Source organism: Crocuta crocuta, unplaced genomic scaffold (genome assembly GCF_008692635.1).
Source record: "Crocuta crocuta isolate KB4526 unplaced genomic scaffold, BGI_CrCroc_1.0 scaffold50, whole genome shotgun sequence".
NCBI classification, from domain to species: Eukaryota; Metazoa; Chordata; class Mammalia; order Carnivora; family Hyaenidae; genus Crocuta; species Crocuta crocuta.
In genome coordinates this window covers 1858417-1877519 of record NW_027527428.1, presented here as the reverse complement: position 1 = coordinate 1877519, position 19103 = coordinate 1858417, and the positions used below count along the sequence as shown (strand labels likewise).

The 19103-nt window shown below is 54.5% G+C and overlaps 1 protein-coding gene across 6 annotated transcripts in view; it reads right to left on the bottom strand.

The window, feature by feature from the left end:
* Positions 1-12727, bottom strand: part of CD300A (CD300a molecule) — a 24180-nt gene extending 11453 nt beyond the window's left edge. Inside the window, exons 1-3 of one of the 6 annotated variants that reach the window (XM_077754054.1) lie at positions 12712-12727; positions 2256-2469; positions 1073-1267 (exon numbers count right to left, since the gene is read on the bottom strand). In XM_077754054.1, the coding sequence (XP_077610180.1) occupies positions 1073-1136 (64 nt within the window). In that variant the 5' untranslated portion in view covers positions 1137-1267; positions 2256-2469; positions 12712-12727. Of the gene's footprint in view, positions 1-1072; positions 2470-3608; positions 3654-5153; positions 5262-10493; positions 10543-12711 lie in introns of those variants that run through there. The other 5 variants (XM_077754038.1, XM_077754062.1, XM_077754021.1 and 2 more) reach the window with 5 other exon arrangements.
* Between the last annotated feature and the right edge of the window lie 6376 nt (positions 12728-19103).

Genomic DNA, 19103 nt, shown 5'->3' with positions numbered 1-19103 from the left:
CTCCCTCTCTGACCCTCCCCTGCTCACACTCTCTCTCTCTCTCTCAGAAATAAATAAAACATAAAAATAAATAAATAAATAAATAAATAAAAACACTTTGTAAAGAGACACAAGCAGACACCTTCTTCACAATTAATGGGAAAAACTGGACACACGTCCTCGTCAGGGACAAGTCAAGGATGGTCAGTGCATCATTCTGGCTGGACTAGCCTGTGGCCAATGAGAGACACAAACGGGACACACGGATATCCAGAAGGAACCACAAAATCCCACTGCAGGCAGTTCCCATGAAAACACAAGGACACCCAGACGGTAATGGACAGAGTACTCGTGCGAGGGTGACCCGCTTCCAAATTAATACACAAAAGGAATAGCTTTCCCGTGGTCAACTAGTCAGCAAATAGAGTCAAAGAAAACACACAATTTAAAATCAAAACAACCAAAAGGACTTTTAAAGACCCCAGGGATAGACCTGTCTATGCGGCACGTGCCTGTGTGCAGAGAGCTCCTCATGGGCACAGAAGCCAGATGCCTGGACCCGGGAAGCCCGCTGCTCCCTGGAGAAGCTCTCCTCCCCTCCCTTCCCTCCCCGTGACTTCTCTGCCCTCCTCTTCCTCCCCACCACCTTCCCCTCCCCTCTGTCCCCATCTCTCTGCCTTGAAGACACCAGGCCCCTCAAGCCGCCTTGGCTACACGCACCTCCCTGCGCCCACCCTAGATGGTGGCATATTCCCGCCAGTCATCACCCCTCCTTCACCCCTGCACAAAACACCCCCCCCCTCCCCTGGGGGTGCTCAGCCTCTGCGATCTCCTCCCCACTCTGCTGCTGCCTGGTCGCCCCTCCTTCTTCCTGGAATAATCCATCCGAAACTTCCCTCAAAGCCCTTCTGGACGCCCCGCTGCGGCTCATGGAAGGTCAGGTGAATGCTCTGTCTCATGCCTCCACGTACGATCCTTCTGCCCGTCCACCTTACGTGGTGGGCAGAGTGCGCCCCTCTCCGAGGTCTGTGCTCCCCCACCCCGCACCGCCTCCCTCCCCACTGAGCCTCCCTCTCCTCAGGTGGCCCCTCACCTGGGACCCAGGCAAGCAGCAGCAGAGCCCACAGCAGCCACGCAGCCTGGTGCCACAGACTCATCTCCTCCACACAGACGTGCCTGGCGGCTCCGGCCCCTTCACGGAGGAGGGTCAGGTCTCCAAGGTTTCCACTTCTGCTTTTCTTCGTGCCCGCTGCTTCCTTGTTCGTTTTGTTAGGTTCTGTTCCTAGGGCTGGTCAGAGAATGAAGGGCACAGAGAGCACAGCCACCGGGGACAGGGATCGGCTGAGAGCCCCCCCCCGGAACCATGCCCCCTCCTACCTATCCCAGTGGTGCCAAAGATGCCACAGATACTTCCAGAAGTGAGACCCCTGCTCGCCCACAGTGCCCCAGACCTGAGACACCCCTTCCATCACACCCCCAAGAGCACAAGGCCGGGTTTCCTTCCAGCTGGGCTCAGAAATTCCTCCTGTTTCCTTGAGGTCCAGGTGAGCACCCAGTGGGGAGGAGTCAGGGCCAGCATCCTTCTCCAGCCCTGGTGAGGCCACGCCAGGGAGCTCCCCTTCCGTGAGCCCTCAGCTCAAGGCCCAGACCCTTAAGCTGGCACAGTGACCTCAGAGTCCTTGAATGGCTCTTAGTCTTAGAAACGTGTCCTCTGGCTGTGACCTTCCTTCCTCTGCAGCCTCTACTGGTCGCAGCTCAGGGCGGGGCACAGAGTGGGCACTCAGCAAGCTTTCAGGGACCCCTCCTTCCCTGATGCACATGGAATTCAGACCCTAAATGCACACACGCACATTACCTGTGACAAGTGCCCTCAACTTGCACAGAATGGCCACGCGAACATAGGAAACCAATCCTAATGTGTGACATGTCATCAGATAGCCTGCAGTTAGTTATTCACTGAGTGCCACCCATAGGGAGCCCTGTGCTAGGTCCGCAATCCCCAGAATGCCCTTCCCTCTCTGCTCCTTTGGGGATTTTCACTTTCCTCCTCCCTTCTGGCCACAGGAGCACTTTCCCCGGGAAACTACAAGGAACCAAGAAGACTTGCCCATTCTCCTCTGGAAGGTTCCAAGCACAGAGTTTGATGGGCATCAGAAGAATATCTATGGCAATGCAGTCATAGATTAGCTAAAGCTCATGAAGATCCAAGATCAAGATCTTGAACTGATCTTGATCTTGATCCTGAAAATGTAGGAGAGGCATACTTGGTGGCTTACTTGGTCTAGTAACTATAAAGTGTCTCCAAAAATCCCCATTTTCCAATTCAACCACTGAAAGACACTGCCACCATCTTGAATGTCAAGGTTAAGAGGGGGACACTCCAGACTGAGAAGCAGGAGGCTAGGATCTCCTGTGGCTTGTCCGCTCAGCGCTGGTATAACCGACGGTAAAATCTGTGTCTCCTGCAAAACGCCAATGATCACGGCTAATCTGTGGGAATAAACAGCATAATAATTATAAAAATACTCAAAGGTGAGGTAGTAATGTTCTTAGGTCAGTTTTTTCCTCCGAAGGAATATATCTTTAAAGAAAAGCAATAGGAGGGTTCCTGGGTGGCTCAGTCAGTTAAGTGTCCGACTTCAGCTCAGGTCATGATCTCACGGTTCATGGGTTCAAGCCCCACGTCGGGCTCTGTGCTGACAGCTCAGAGCCTGGATCCTGGTTTGGATTCTGTGTCTCCCTCTCCCTCTGCCCCCTCCCCCACTCACACTCTCTCTCTCTCTCAAAAATAAATAAAAACATGTTTAACAGTTTTTAAAGAAAGGGAGTAGGAAGATAGGACTCAATAGGGAGATGTATGCTTCACAAATAAGCTATGGGGTGTGATTCTTCTGAGGGGCACAGAGAAACATCTGGGCCACTGAAGAGGAAGGGCAAGGGCCTCGATCTCCACCACAACCACCCTGCTGGCCCCAACCTGTCCACAAACGCCAGGGAAGAAATGAAATGATGCAACCTCGCCATGTGATATCAGAAAATTAGGGAAGTGACACCTTCCCCACCGCTCCCTGACAACCATGAGCAGACATGATTTAGGGGAAGACCAAGCCTGAGAGCCGGGGCCTGAGCCTGCACTTTCCCAGGTGGAGACCAGCAACTGTGGAACTTCTCATCAGCTTCAGAGCCTCTCCCCAGTGTGGACACACACACTCCGAGGCCAGTGGGGACAGGGGTGGACACTCTCTGGGCAGACACAGCAGCAGCTGCCTCCGCAGTGAGTCCTGTAAACAACAGGGGCCCCAGGAAAGCTGTGGGGCCGTTCGGCAGAACTTCCCTTTCTAAGGGAGCACAATCTCAGAGCCGCCCTCTCCCTTGGGCGGTCAGTGGTTCCCATCATTCTGCCTCTTCCTCTCCAGAGCTCAAGGCCCACGGGGGTCTCTGGGAGCCCCTCACCCACTGCAGGAGCCCCTCACCCACAGCAGGAGCCCCTCAAGAGTGGCCAATGGGCCAAGAGGCTGGACACCGAGGGCTGCACAGCAGGAAGTGGCCGCATGACTGGCTGGCAGTAGGAGAGAAGATTACAGTTGGGTGAGCCTGGGGTGAGAGGAGAGAAGGAAACCAGCACCTACTATGGGACCAGCACTTTGTCTCCAGGGCGTTAATGTCTTCACGATCCCAAGGCAAACAGAAAACTGTGCATGAGAGGCAGTGGGGGCGGGGCGGCCAGGAAGGAGGATGAAGCAAAGGAAGCATCTGGTTTCCCAATCCAGCCCTGCCCGCCTCTCCCTGGCCTCCCCAGGACTGCCCACACCCCAGCCTCCTCCTGCCCATCTCGGGGGAAGCTACTCCAGCATGGCCAGACCCTCCAGGGTCCCAGGCAGCTTGACCAACCCATATTCCAGCGAATTCCACAGTCTCAGGGCCACAGTCCCCAACCAGCTGGTCGTGGCCCGTAACACGCTCTCTCGCTTGGCCCTGGGCACGCTGTGGTCTCGATTGAGCAGAAATCGTGGGCAAGCAGATGAGTGTCAGTCCCGGCCAGAGGCCAGAAAGTGCCCTCTGTTCCCCAGGGGGCTTCCTGGCCACCAAGCCCCTGCTGTGTGCCGGTCCTGTCCCTCCTCACAGGTGCCTGGACCCGCAGAGAATGTCTGCCCTCAGCAAAGGTCTTGCGGAGTTCATTGGGAGCATCTGTCTGGGGACTCCTTCCGGCTCTACCCGCAGGGCAGCCCCAGGGCTCCTCAAAGTCCCATCATAGGGACAGGAGCATCAGCAGCGGGAGGGGCGTGGGGGACTCTTCAAGGTCATTCATTCATCTTCAACCTCTTCCATCATTCAAGGCTGCAGTCAAGTCTTCCCCTCAGAGGACATCCCTGCCTCCTCCAGGCCCCTCTGGGCTCCCTCCTACGTCCCTGTGTCCCCCGCAAAGCCTGGTTCTGTGTTTGCTCACCCACGCTGGGGTGACATTGAGCGCCTCCCTTCTCGTGGTAAGACTCCATGAAAGCAGGGCCCCCATGGGGCCCCCACAGCCCCAGGCTCACGTGACCACCATGCTGCCCAGGGAAGGGAAACCAGAACTGGGGACAGGTAACAGGGAAGCCAGGGCGTGGGGCTAGAGCTTAAAACGGGGTGAGCATGCGAACACCCATCCAACTGAGCCCTCAAGACTTGTGCTCTTACCCTGAACCGCCGCTCAACAGAAACTAAGTCCAAGCAGAGACTGTCAGCCTCCATACCAGGGAAGGTAGGGGCCGCGTCCAGGGCTCCATGACCATCCTCTCCCGACCCCCCAGGGACACACAAAGCGGGCAGGTGGCTAAGGGACAGCCTCCCCCAGCACTGGCCTCCTGTGTTCTCCTGAGTCACAGCTGATAATCTGGGAGGTGGGTGAAGGGAGCCAGCCAGAGGGCCCCTGACTGTGACACGTGGGCTAGCATGGCGGGCAGGTCTGGCTTCGGTGTCCCGGTCCTGAGCTGGATTTCAGCTTCCGGTGTGTCCTCGGTCAGTCAGCTTTCCCTTCTGTGAAATGGGAACAGTACTGCCCGCCCTGCCCCCCCTCACGGGAAACTCACAATGACTGCAGAGACGTGAATGTCCATCACTTAGGCTGCTGTTTACTGAGCTCATGCCCTGAAATGTGTTCGCCTCTGCCTCTCACACCCAGAAAGATAACTTACCTGCAACAAGCCCAACCTCTGTGGGCCATGCCATGCCTCTCGAGTGGGTGACTTCTCAGGGCAGGGGGGGTAGTGGGTTCTAGAAGGCAGTGGAGGGCACCCAACTGCTGACCCAGGAGTGTGATGGGGAAGAGGATGTTGGGCTCCTGAGTGCTCATTCCCCTGCCCGCCCCCATCACCACCTTCTGCTTCCTCCTCCTTCCTCACCCCAGGGCAGCCTTAAGCCTCTTTCCTTGTAGAACGACATCAAACAAACAGTCCTGTGGGCTCTTGGCCCTGCACTGATAGGGGGTGGGTGGGGGTGGGATGAGCCAGCAAGACGTCCATTCAGAAACTCCTAAAATTGGCTTCAGGGGGGCACATTTGGCCTCGAGCTTGAATATGTGAGTGTCTGGCACTCTGGAAATAACCCCCAACTCAGGAAGGTCAGGAGCTTCCTCAAACACGCACACACACATCCCTGTAACCACCTGACTGCTCCCTTCCTGCCCCGCTTATCTGTCCCAGTCACACAGCAGCCTCCCCACAGACATTTCCAGAAGCTGGTAGAATGTGTGTGTTTCAAAGGGCCACTTCAGGCCAGCCCAGAAGGTCACCCGCGGCACTTTGCTGTGGGTGAGCCCGAGCTGTATATGCGGCCGCTTCTGTTCCAAGGCAGCTGGTGAGTATTACACGAGCCGCCCATCAGCAGGGGTGAAGCCAGATGCATTGCCTCAATTTGCCTGAGTCTGGGGTGTCCTTTTTAATTTCTTTCCGGTTTTCTGTGCCTCCCTGAGATCCAGAAAGGTCTGGCTATTTCCATTAACTGAGTCGCTTAGAATATTACAAAATGAAGAGAGTCGGAAAGAGGATTAAAGAAAATTAAAGCATTTAACAAATCAAGGTTCTTGTCATGCAGCATGCGCATGTGGGCGTGCACACGTGCACACACACACACACACACACACACAGCAAGAAGTTGAACTGTTCCTCAGACAGTTATGACGTTTATAAAAATACACACTCATGGTGTGGGCTGGCAGTGGGACCCAGGTGCAGAGCAATGGGAAGGACATCTTTTCTCCTTCCCAGTAGGGGATGTCCCATAAACTCTGTAGCTTTAAGAACCAACTCACTTAGCTGAGAGAGCATAAGAGAGCTTGTGTTCTGCTTCGGGTGAACCCCACTTCCCTCCCTCTCCCTCTGTCTCTCTGTTTTTGCTCACTTGTGCCCTCTCTCTCTCAAAAAAAAAAAAAAAAAAGGAAGAAGAAGAAGAATTGACCATATAGACTTCTGGGGCGCCTGGGTGGCTCAGTCAGTTGAGCATCCAACTTTGGCTCAGGTCATGATCTGCAGTTTGTAGGTCAAGCCCCATGTGGGTCTTTCCACTGAAAGCATGAAGCCTGCTTCCGGTTCTCTGTCTCCCTCTCTTTCTGCCCTTCTCACACATGCTCTTTCTCTCCGTCTCTCAAAAATGAGTAAACATTTTAAAAATTTGTTTAAAAAAAGAACCAACTCACTTAGAAATAATGTCAATCTTAAGTTTGAAGAAATGCTCTAATAAAATTGGGTTCTGGTAATGGTTACACAACTGTAAATTCGCTAGTAATTATTGAAGCACACATATAAAATGAGTAAATGTTACGGCATGATACCTAAATTTTTAAAAAATAAATTTGGGGGCACCTGGGTGCCTTAGTCGGTTAAGCGTCCGACTTTCGCTTAGGTCATGATCTCGCGGTTCGTGGGTTCGAGCCCCGCGTCGGGCTCTGTGCTGACTGCCAGCTCAGAGCCTGGAGCCTGTTTCAGAGTCTGTGACTCCCTCTCTCTCTGACCCTCCCCTGCTCACACTGTCTCTCTCTCTCCTAGAAATAAATAAAACATTTTTAAAAAAATAAAAAATAAAAAAATAAATTTGAAGCCCGTGGTGGATATGAGCCCACAGACCTTCTCCCCACCGCTTCCCCACCGCCATCTTGATCTCTGTATGTCCTTCTTGATTTTTCATTCCCTCATCAGCCCCAGTCTGCCTCAGATCCTTCCTAGCACTGATCAAAGGTTAGTATTTCAGAGTTGGCTCCCTCCTTCCTGTAAAGTGAAAGGAAACAGGGAAGGCCGTGAATGAACCAAGTACCAAAGTAGCTAAAAACTTCCAGAAGAAGGAATGGGTGTCTCTACCTCTCCCAGGAATTAAGCGCAGTAGTGGAGGGGCCGCTTGTCAGCAGTGCTGAAGGCAGGATCCACTGCCCTGGCCTGGCCTGGCCTCTGGTGTGCCCAACTCATTCCACTGCACCCTGAATTCCAGCACCTTGCACGCTCCCACTCCTGACTGCCCCCCCGCCCCCGACTGCACCTTGGTTCCATCCCGATCCGTCCCTGCCTGTCTGTTCCATCTCTGGTTGGCCCCTGGGGACCCATGAGGGCCCTAGAGAATGGGGTGGTGCAGGGACCGCACAGAAGAGGGCTGGGGTAGCCTTCGAGCAAGCAGGCTGTTGGACCAGGGAAGTCCAACAGTCTTGGTCCTAATCCCCAAGGTGGCCGGGGCCAGGGAATACAAATCAGGCGGCGGGTCCCAGCAGGCCAGAAGCAGTGCCGTCTGCTTCCAAAAGAGAAGTCGCGCTCCCTAGGCGGCCTGTAAATTCAGAACCGACCGGCCGTGAGCAGCCCTTATCGCCACCTGTCGGTGGTTGTCGGAACTGCCGGCTTTCTTGGGCGAATAACGTTCCCATCTCCGTGAGCCAGGAAGCGGAGAGGCTTCCGAACCCACGTCCAGGTGTGTGGCATTGATCCTTCCAGACCCTCCAGCCAACAGACCAGGAGCAAGGGGAAGGCTCCAGCCCCTTGGAAAGAAAGTGTGGGGGCTTCTGAGAGGCAGGGGGCCCCTCTGTGGTGGAGAAGGAATAGGGGAAGGGAGGACGAGGAGAAGTATGGAGAAGGGAACAGACAGAGAGCCCAGCTCTCAGACCAGGCTGCCCAGGAGGGCTGGGGGACGCTGGAGCTCAGGCTCTGGGGTCTCCGGGCGCCTGGTTCCCAGCCAGTGAGACCCAGGGGACGCTCAGATGCCGACCAGATAGTCAGCTGAGGCCTACCTGGCCCTGCCCAGCTGCCTGTTAGGTTGAGCAAGCTCTTGGCTCCATTTCTTGCCTCCGCTGGACTGTTATAGAAGACGGGCAGGGCTGAGGCTGCAGGTGGGGGAGGGCAGCAGCCTCACCTCTGCGACTGAGAAGGCAGGGGCAGGGAAACGCATCAACCTCCCTGCCCTCTACCTTAAAGCTCTGGGGCTAAGGCCCGTGCACCCCAAGACTCCCCGCTGACAGGAACTCCTTTCTGAATGTGTGTTTTGGCCACAGTTGGAGAAGAGACCGAAGGATGAGACCTTCAATGCTGCGGAGTTTCCAGCTCTAGAAGATAGGAGACTCGGCTTTGGTGGTGGGTGGCCTCAGGGGTCCGAGTGCACAAGCCTGTCTGTGCAGGGAGGGGACGGATATGGACAGCACAGCACTCAGGGCCCCATGGTTGAAGCAGAAAGAGGTGTAATCCTGAGACAGCTTTCCAGTCCTATGGACCGCACTGGTTTATGCAAAAGCTGGCCGGGGTTCTCAACCGTGGGTGAAAACATCAGACTCACCTTGGGGAGCTTTTGAAAAAAATACCCATGCCCACGCCACCTTTCCAGTCTCCTTCCCCTTTTCCCTCCCCAAGTGCACCCTGAGGTTCTGACTCTGTTGATTTGGGGGAGCCGTGGGACTGCCCACCTGCCCTGAGGAAGACAGAGGAGGCAGGAGGCAGGATGCTGTAGGAGAGAGCAAGGAGGTTCACGACAGACCCCTGGACATGCCCAGGAGTGGAAGAAGGGCACAGGCGGCAGCATTTGATTTCAGAGAGCCACTCTCTAACCCCTGGATCACCAAAACTCTCTCCACAGACAGAGGGCATTTGCACAGCGGAACTCGACATAACAAAGCCCAAGGCTGGCGGATCCGGTGTTCCAGCCCCAACCCTTCCTCGGGATCAGATCCACAAAGCTGGCTCTGAAAGAGAATGGATGCTGACCGACAGAGATGACGAGCAAGGACTCTGGGTCTCACAGCCTGACTTTGAATCTCAGTCCTGACACTGACAAACTGTGTGATCTTAGCTGAGGTATTAACCTCCCTGAGCCTCAGCTTGTCCACTTGTATGTAAGATGGGGATAATATGATGGCACTACTCCCCAGTGTCTGCGCTCCATCAAGTTTTGAGGTTGTTGTCTACGCTGGCTTTATCACATCATGGCCATCCTGCCGTGTTTGGGGGGAGGTGGGGAGGGGAGTGACTTGAGCCACAGCCTATGCCTCTTCCTTAGTATCCAAAGTCAACAGAATGGTCTCCCTGGTCCTCACTCTTCTACATGACAGCTCAGACTTCTTTCAACCCTTCTTTTCTAGACTCTTCTTTCCCCGTTGCCTTGGGTGTCCTCTTCTCATCTGCCCCTCATTGTGCTAGGACAGCCATATCCTAGGCTGTCCTAGTAGGCCAACCCCAGGCCCACGTGACCTCACCCTTGAATGGGCTGCCTAGAACCAGAGGGCTAGGGCATGTCCCTCCAGGTTGACTGCTCCAGCCAAGATCTGAGCCACCACCATGCTTCTGAATCCACCAGGGGGCGCTCTATGTCCAGGCACTGTTTATTGGTTTATTTGATAACCAATGACTACCTATATTGTGCCAAGCGCTGGTCTGGGAGATGGGGACAAGAAGATAAAACTATGACAATTCTCCTTTCTGGGAAGTTCAGAGTGTGATTGGTAGCACATAAAAAAAGACAGGAAACAAAGGATTATTTTAAAAGGTAGAAGTGATACTCGAGTCAAGGCAAAAATCCCAGTGGCATGGGTGCGAAAGGGCCTCTCCCTTCTATCAGACACAGGAAATGGTGCGGACAAGTGGCCTGGGGGGTCCTGGATCCCAGCCCTGAGACCCTGCCCGCATCAGTCAGTCCCATTTGATTTCTGTCCTCCAAGAATTCTGGGAGGAGGATGAAGAGTCCTTGAAAATTCTAGAAGGATGTCTGGCCTGACCCCAAAGAGAGCCTCAGTCCTTGTTACAACAGGCCTTAGGTCATTTGATTCTTCCCCTTTCTACCTCACACACCCTGCCCCCAAGGCAGTCCCCAAAGGGTGATGAGATGATTGGAAGCTTCCTGCACTGTGGGCCAGTCACCCAGCTGCCCTGAAGCTCCCAAACAGCCTTCACAGGACCCTCTGGGGAGTCAGGAGTGGGGACAGTATATAGCTTATCTGGGTCTTCACCGCACGGCCCCGGATTTGGCTGTCACAGCCACTGGGGTCCCAGTTAGGAACACAGATTCCTGGGGCTCACCTCAGACCTCCTGCGCCCAGATTCTCCGGGGATGGGACTGGGAATCTGTCATTTCAACAAGCTGCCCAAGATGATACCTACAATCAAACAAGATTAGGAAGCTTCACTGTGCAGAACTGGGGATGCTCGGGATTCTACTTGTGCTCAGAGGCGGTGGATAGGCTAGGCCAGATGAGAGCAGGACAGGACTCTGCCTTACACTTCCCAGCCAACTACATAATATCTGCTGAATGACATGAGCCCCAGTGCAAGTGGACTTAAAGAACTCTCTGGTACGTATGTGTGCCGGGCATGGAGAAGCTGTACGCTTCCCCCAGACAGCCTCTGGAGTTCCCTTGGGCTCCTGGAGGTCGGGGATGTGTCCCATCCAGAAAAAGGACCTTGGAGTCCTGGTGAAGAGTTCCCTGCTGCACTCAATGTGTCTCTACATGCTTGAGCATTAGAAGTATTTGTTAAAGCCTCGTGTGAGCGACAGAATGATATCTAATGGTTGTGTCAGTCCAGATCCTCTCAAAGCTGTGTTAAGAAAAGTTCAGGGAAGGGGCGCCTGGGTGGCTTAGTCGGTTAAGCGTCCGACTTTCGCTTAGGTCATGATCTCGCGGTTCGTAGGTTCGAGCCCCGCGTCGGGCTCTGTGCTGACTGCAGGCTCAGAGCCTGGAGCCTGTTTCGGTCTGTGACTCCCTCTCTCTCTGACCCTCCCCTGCTCACACTGTCTCTCTCTCTCCTAGAAATAAATTTAAAAAATTAAAAAAAAAAAAGAAAAAAGAAAAGTTCAGGGAAATTTTTGAATGAAAGAAAGAAAGGAAGGAAGGAAGAATGGAAGAAGGGAGGGAGGAAGGAAGAGAGGAGGGGGAGGGGAGGGGAACGGGAAGGAAAGGAAGAAAGGAACGGGAAGGAAAGGAAGAAAGGAAGGAAGGAAGGGATGCCTGGGTGCCTCAGTCAGTTGAGCTTCCAACTCTTGGTTTTGGCTCAGGTCATGATCTTGTGGTTTCGTGAGTTTGAGCCCCTCAGGCTCTGGGCTGGCAGCATGGAGCCTGCTTGGGATTCTCTCTCTCTCCCTCTTTCTCTGTCCCTCCCCAACTTGCACCCTCTCTCTCTCTCAAAATAGATAAACTTAAAAAATTTTTTTTTAATTTAACATTAAAAAAAAAAAAGAAGAAGAAAGGAATGGTCAGGGCACTCCTGCGTAGTTCAGTCAGTTAAACAGCCAACTCTTGATTTCAGCTCAGGTCATGATCTCACAGTTCATGAGTTTGAGCCCTGTGTCTGGCTCTGTGCTTGGGATTCAATCTCTCCTTCTCTCTCTACCTCTCCCCCACTCACATGTGCTCTGTCTGTCTCTCTTTCTCTCAAAATAAATAATTTTTTAAAAATTAAAAAAATAGGGCCACCTGGGTGGCTCAGTCGGTTAAGCATCCAACTCCGGCTCAGGTCATGATCTCACAGGTCGTGGCTTCAAGCCCCGCAACGGGCTCTGTGCTGACAGCTCAGAGCCTGGAACCTGCTTCTGATTCTGTGTCTCCCTCTCTCTCTGACCCTCCCCTGCTCACGCTCTCTCTCTCTCTCAAATAAAAAAATAAAAATAAATTAAAAATAAAAATAAAAAAATAGTTACTGTACAGGACAGGATAGCTCAGGCCACCTTTGTGTCACGGATGAGGTAGTGACCGGCAGCATCCCTGTTTACAGCCGGGCAGGCCCGTGTCATGGCAGACTGTGGGTTGGGAGGGAGGAGGGACTGGGAGACCCCAGTGAGGGAGAAGTGAGCCCCAGGAGAGAAGGTAGAAATGAAGAGGCTAGGGCCTCTCTAAGGATCAAGATTTAAAATCTGCACACAGAGGAAGCTCCTAAAGGAACGAATGACCCTCAGAATGATAAACCCCAGGACTTCTAGGATTAGTGTCAAGATTCCTCCAAGAAGTGCTGAGTCTGTCCCCAGGTTCCCACCTCCCGGCCAGATGAAGGGTGGCCAGAAAACCTTCCCTGATCATAGTTAGGACATCCGAGGCAGGGTGGTCATCTTAAAGGGCATTTCCTCAGCACCCAATTCCTTGTACCCAGGAATTCCTGGGTGGAGGACCTCCTAGGGTGGGGGACCTCCCTCCTGCCCTGCAAGGCTGAACTTCCTTGAGGACCATGATCAGCCAGAAACCTGTCAGAAGGACTAGCTGTCCCTTAGGCCCTCCAGTGGGAGCACGACACTGCAGTCAGATGTTACCTCTGGTTCCTGTGTCCTAGGAAGATGGGATTCTCCAGAGTCCTCCCAGGTGACCTTGGGCCCGGACCAGCTGGTGCTGCTCACTCCCGGGTGGCTGACACAGTAGCGTCCCTGTGACCCGAGGTGGGCAGATGCCCGTGGCTTTTATGGCTTCCCTAGGGGGCAACTGTGGGCTCATCGTTGGCATCCAATCACAGCTCTCTTGCCTCATCCGGGATGCGGAGGGGGCAGATTCTTTTATTGAAACATGGAAGACAAGGTGGCACACTGTCTAAAGAGAGGGACTTCACTCTTCCCGTTAGCTCACTGTCCACCCGCCCTTGACCCAGATCTGTAGTCCATATCTGGGAAGGGGACACACAGATCTCAGTGTTCTTGGCCTATGGACAACAGATAATTGTCTCCACTTATTGATGCCATCTGCTCTCCTAGACGAGGGAAAGAATCTCAACATGGTGCCAGGGAGACCCGGCCCCCATGTGGGGGTATCCCTTCGCCTGCCCAAGAGAACCAAGACTGCATGTGTGAAGGATACACTCCGAAGCCTCTCCCCAGGGCCTGCTGTGTTCCTCAAGTGGCCTTGGTTACTGTCTGTGCCCTTGGGGCCACTCCCTTCCCACCTCGCCCAAAAACCCCAGGGTGTTAGGGGCCGAACTCCCTCCCCACCCCATTCCCTATGGTGAAGTCCTAGTACCTCAGAATGGGACCTGATTTGGAGATGGGAATCATTACAGAAATAATCAAGTGAGGTCATCAGGGTAGAACTTAATCCAATATGACTGGTGTCCTTATAAAAAGGGGACATTTGAACACAGAGACACAGAGGAAAGACGGCATGAAGAGCCACAGGGACAAGACGGCCATCTGCAAGCCCAGGAGAGATGCCTGCATGGATCTTTCCCTTGGTGGGGCTTGGAAAGACCCAACTCTGCCGACACCTTGATTTAAGACCTCCAGAGTCCGGAACTGAGATGACAGAACACATTTCTGCTGTGGGAGCCACTCGGTCTGTGGTGCTTTGTTAGATGGCCTGTACAAATACGCCAGGCTCCCTGCTCACCGGTCCCCAAGGGGAAGGGAATTTCTGAGGACTCAGACTCTCCCCTCTTGACTTCCATGACCATGACCAAGGGAGGGACGTTCATCCAGCTCAGGCCGCCCCCTCCGCTCCTCTCTGCAATCTGAGACACAGCCTCTCCCAGGTGAGCCCCCATCCCCCAACACGGGTACCCTGACACTTTCACGTACATGGGGTGGCTTTGTCCTTGCAGCCTGAGAACACTGATATGGGAAAGTAGCTGCAGAATCACGCAGAGAGTGGGCGCCTCCTCCCAGAGATTCCTGGGGCAGGCATGTTGCTGAAGCGATCCGGGAGGTAAGGTTCACAGATCCGAGGAGGAGGAGGAAGAATTGTGTGCCAGAGTTCAAGGTGGGACTTTATGTCGGTGAGAATGATGGCAGGGAGCAGCCTTTAATAAATATTGAGGAAGCACTGATGAGCGAATGAATGAATGGGTCAAATATCATCCCCATGTCTGTATTCTCGGCAAATCTCACTCAGCCTTCTCAGAACTGCAGCTATTTAGTAAGGCTAGGGTGGGGCGTGGGCGGCTCCCATGCACCTACCTGCCAGGAGCACACTCTGCCTTACTGGGCCCTCCCTCTGCAACCTCCTCAAAAGTCCTCCCAAGGGGAGAATGCTCTGGAAAAAAAAAGAGGCAGGGTAAAAGCTGCCTATCTTTCTTGGAGGGTGAGGCGTGAGAGGTGCAGCCAAGGGCTGCTGAGTCCTGGCCTTTGTGAAGGGTGGGCAGTGTCCATACCGGTGGATGGGGTCTGGGCGGGGGAAGTGAGGGAGTGCTACAGGGTGAGCGCACCTTGGGCTTCCTTTCCTTTTTTCAGACCAATTTTCTAAAATATGCAATTTATTTAAAAAATGCAATTTATTTTCATGGAGAAGGAAAGAGGAAGAGGTAGGAGGAAGGGATAGATGGAGGAAACAGTAAAACATCTTCCTGACCTTCATGTGCGGGGCCCCAGGACCCACCCCCTCCACTTTGTACTGTTATAGTGCCTTGTAACATTTTGTTTTGTTTTAAAGTTTATTTATTTTGAGACAGAGAGAGAGAGAGAGACAGAACACAAGCAAGGGAGGGACAGAGAGAGAGGGAGAGAGAGAGAATCCCAAGCAGGCTCTGCGCTGTGAGCACACATGTGAGCACCCATCCTGGGGCTGAATCTCATGAATCGTGAGATCATGCCCTGAGCCGAAACCAAGAGTCGGACCCTCAACCAACAGAGCCACCCAGGTGCCCCTGACTCTTTGTGCAAATACAGGTAAATATGAAAATCCAAGGGGAGAGGGCATTGTGAAAACCTTCCCTTTTACGTACGGGATTGGAGTCTTTTGGAACTTCTGCTTTGCCTGGGGGGAGGGGGGAGTAGATGCTGGTATCTGATGCCAACGTCTTGATGTTGAGGTCATCTTGATGACCACCCCCAGCACAGCCCTGGTTAAGGAATGGATGGAATCTTCTCCCGCTGGGACGGATTCCTTTTTGTCCTTCTGCAAAACCCTGCTCCCCTACCTGCTCCCCCCACCTCCATGTGTGTGCACGTGCATGCTTGTGTGTGTGTGTGTGTGTAAGTGCCTGGTTTTTGCTTCCTCTGTGGAAAGAGAGACTGAGCCTTGCCACATCGGGTCAGCCCCAAGGGGTCCACATCTGAACCCCAGCTGACCAGGATGCTTCCCTAACCCTCAGACCTGACAGCCCCTGGGCTCGGTGGCCAGGGGCCACCCACTGCGCCTCGTCCCCCACGTCCCCCACCTCCTCTCCGTGAATCCCTGAGGCTGCCTGATGGACACGGGCATACTGTCTCTTTCTGGTGCCCAAGTACAGACTGCTCCAGACACGTGAGTTTCTCTGTCCTGGGTCTCCGCTCAGCACTCACATCAGGGCAGGAGCCCAGAAGGTGTTTGCACAGTGAGAGGAGCTGGCTGGTCACCCAAATGTGGTCAGGCTAGAGGTCACAGTCCCTAGGTTGGCCCGAGGCATCTGTAAACCTGCCTGGAGAAGGGGATTCAGGAAGTCCGTCCCAGCGTCCTGGCTGGCAGGAGCCTTGAGTTCCGGACCCCGTGCCTTGTGGGGAGCAGACTTCATGGCCACTGGAACGCCCCAGAGGAGTGTTTTTCAGCCCAGGGCAGTCTGCCCCCAGGTGACGCTGGGCAATGTCTGGGGACAGTTTTGGTTGTCACAACTGGGGCGGGGATACTGAGTATCTGGTGGGCGGGGGGCTAGGTCTGCTCAGCAACCTACAATGCACAGGGCGGCACCCACCGCAAAGAATGATCCGGACCCAATGTCCGTGGTTTGAGGCGGAGAAACTTCTGGAGGCGGACCCAAGGCAGTGACGGGACTCTCTGTGCCCGGGGCTCCACTGCACCCTCCCAAGCAAAGGTAATGAGCCTAGCGGTCCTCCCGGAGGGGGTTCCTCCTCTTGGGGACAAAGACCTACTTGCCTGGGCCCAGGCTTTGTGCAGGGCCCAGAGGCACCGGATGAACGCTGCAGGTACTGGCCTGGGTCTGGGGCTTAAGAGCCTGGGAGGGCACAGGGAAAAGGTCACAAAGGACTGCAGTCACCGGAGGGGGTGCGGAGCGGAAGCGGAGGCTCTGGGCCAGGCCCCCTGGCGGGGGAGGGACCAGCGCGACCGCCCACCCCCAGCTAGCGGCGGCANCCCGCGAGAGTGACGTCAGAGCCCCGAGTCGGTCCCCACCCCCACGTCCCGGCACGCCAGGTGCGCGGGGGAACTGTGGGTTGGGTGCGGAGGCTGCGGGCTGGTCTCCGGAGCCCGCGCCTTGCACGCCGCGCCCCAAGCCCCGGAGGGCAGGGCCGCCGCAGGAGCGCTCGGCCAACGACTCCCTAAAACCTTTGCTGGCGCCGTCGGATGCTGAGGCTGACGTCTTTGTGCTCGCTCTGTGCGAACCCCTGGCTTGGAGGGGCCTGGGGAGCGAGCGGAGAGCCACTGGGATTCGGCCCCCCGCATCTCTGTTCCAGGAACAGCCCTGCGTGCACCCAGTTCTGCGCTAGACCTTGAGGCCGCGAAGGCGCGCCCTCAGCACAGCGTGTGTTTGGGGGTCCCCTCTCAAACTGCTGGAGGCCCCAATCCCATGGCTTAAGCAGAGCTGGAGGCTCTGGGTCCGTTTTACAGATGAGGAAAGCGAGGCAGTCAGAGGAGCTAGTAAGAACTAGTCTTACCTGAGGAGCATGGAGCCCTGTTGGGGGAGTGGGGGTGGGGGCGCTGGTGGAAGCGTGATCCACCTGCTGAATGCCAACCCGTATGGATCCAGGAAGGAGCCCACTGTCACCACGTCCACTTCAGCCCCTGGGTCTGACTTGGCAAAGGAGGAGTTAGGCTCTGAGCCCCCAGAGGCCAGGGCTCAGATCTTGCTTATGTCCCCGGAGTAAGAAGGAGCTCGATAAACATTTGCTGTCGACTGAAAGCAGTTCAATTCTCTCCTCTTCAACGTGGTTTCTTGACTTCCTGTGCTCCAGGTGACCCTCAGAACACCTTGATTGTCAACGGCTACCAGTAGGGGTCTGTCCTTCTCCTTAGCATCCCCTTGCAGTCCTAGCAACCTGCTGTCCCACCCTCTCTGGGGACCTGGTGCAGAGGGGACAGCAGAGAAAAGTGGACCCTCCGGACGACAGCATTCAGTGACTCTGGCCTAGGAACCAGTGTGTCTGACCAGCAAATACTAGACAGCTAGCTCCTGGAGGCTCTGCCTTGGCTGTGACTCTCACAGAATGACCTTGAGGAGCGAGAACACTAAAAACCAACTCAGGGTATTCACACTTCCATCTCACACGTGAGGAAACGGAGCAGCCCAAGGTCACACAGCTAGTTAAGCAAGAGATGGGATCCCAACCCAGAGCGGTGTGATACCTGGGTCATGCTCTTTGAAGAACTGCCTCCTGCTGACAGGGCAGCTGGTTTCTGGTCCTCATTTCCTTCCCGGCACCTCTGTCATTCACCCACACCGCACAGAGGGCCCCACCACCCCAGCCTCCACCCATCCGTATCCCTTCTTCAAGGAGACGGAGATCAGAACCACGCCCTGAGCCCAAGGATGAGGATGAGGTCAGAGCATTACCCTGCTGGTACAGATACTCAATAATTCATGTGGCTGCTGTGAAGTGGGGGCTGCAGCTTCCGGGAGGGCCCAGGAGGCACACAGCAGACCGGAAACAAAATCTGGTCTCTTGCACCTGAGCCTGATCTCCACAGACTCCATGGGGCTAGAGGAAGTGCTAGGTTTGGTGAGAACGGGTTGGAGGATCTGACCCCAGGCAAGTCACTTCACTTTTTTCTGTTTCTTACTCTTAGTGAGGTGTGAACAATTACAGGGAGCCAGTGCAAACTGGAATATGCTGGATACGGCGCTTGGCAGGTCCTCATGGGAGGTACTGATCGTCACCTGGCCCTGTCTGCTTTCCCAGGAGCACAGAATTTCATTCAGCGGTGGCCTCCAGCACACCAGGCTGCCCCAGGACTATGAGACAGGCTGTCCTCTGTCGCCCCTTCCCTACATTCCCAGACCTGGTGGGGGTGGGGGTGGGGGCAGAGCATGCATTTCGGCTGTTTTTGGGAGGCTCAGGTTCGTCCCTTAGAATAAATCCCCAACCAAGAAAAAGTTCGTTGGAATCAAACAGCCTCAGTTGGTCTAGAAAGCAAAGAGACTAGGTTAAAAATATGTATTATTAAATCCCAGAAAAATTCTCAACGAACACTCAGGGTCTCTGTGGTTGTAATTCCTCACAAGAGGATGAGGTCATTTGATTGAGCAGTGAGGGTCCAAACTACTCTGCTTCGAGCTGACTGGCTGGACGGTGTGCAATTTACCACAATGTTGGTCTGATATCACCGGCAACAGGTTCTAGGCTCTTCTAGTTGTTTTTCCATTCCAGGCTCATTTGTGATGTAGCTGGCCCACTTGGGGGAAGGCACGTGCTTCCTAAAAACACACCTATCATCTCCACATGGCCAAGGACTGGAGGGAACAGGGCCACTGGGTATCCCCAGGCCAGGGTGGCCTGCGTCTTTCTGGAGCCCATCTTCCCACGCCTATGCACGGATCCCCGGAGGACTCAGGCTGTGAACAAACCCACATTCACTGCAGGCTGCTCTTCAGGGCCGCCTGGTGGGGCCACGACTCACAAGAGAGTATCACTTTGAAAAGCAAAGACAGTGCCTTTATTCACTGTAAGGGATCTTGGGGCCGCTAACCTAGATCAAGAGAAGCCTGAGGTGCACAGAGCCCCCCCTTCCCCTCCATCAGAGGGAAGTAACACTCCACTCATGGAGCTAAGTAACCCAGCACAAGGATTGGTAATCT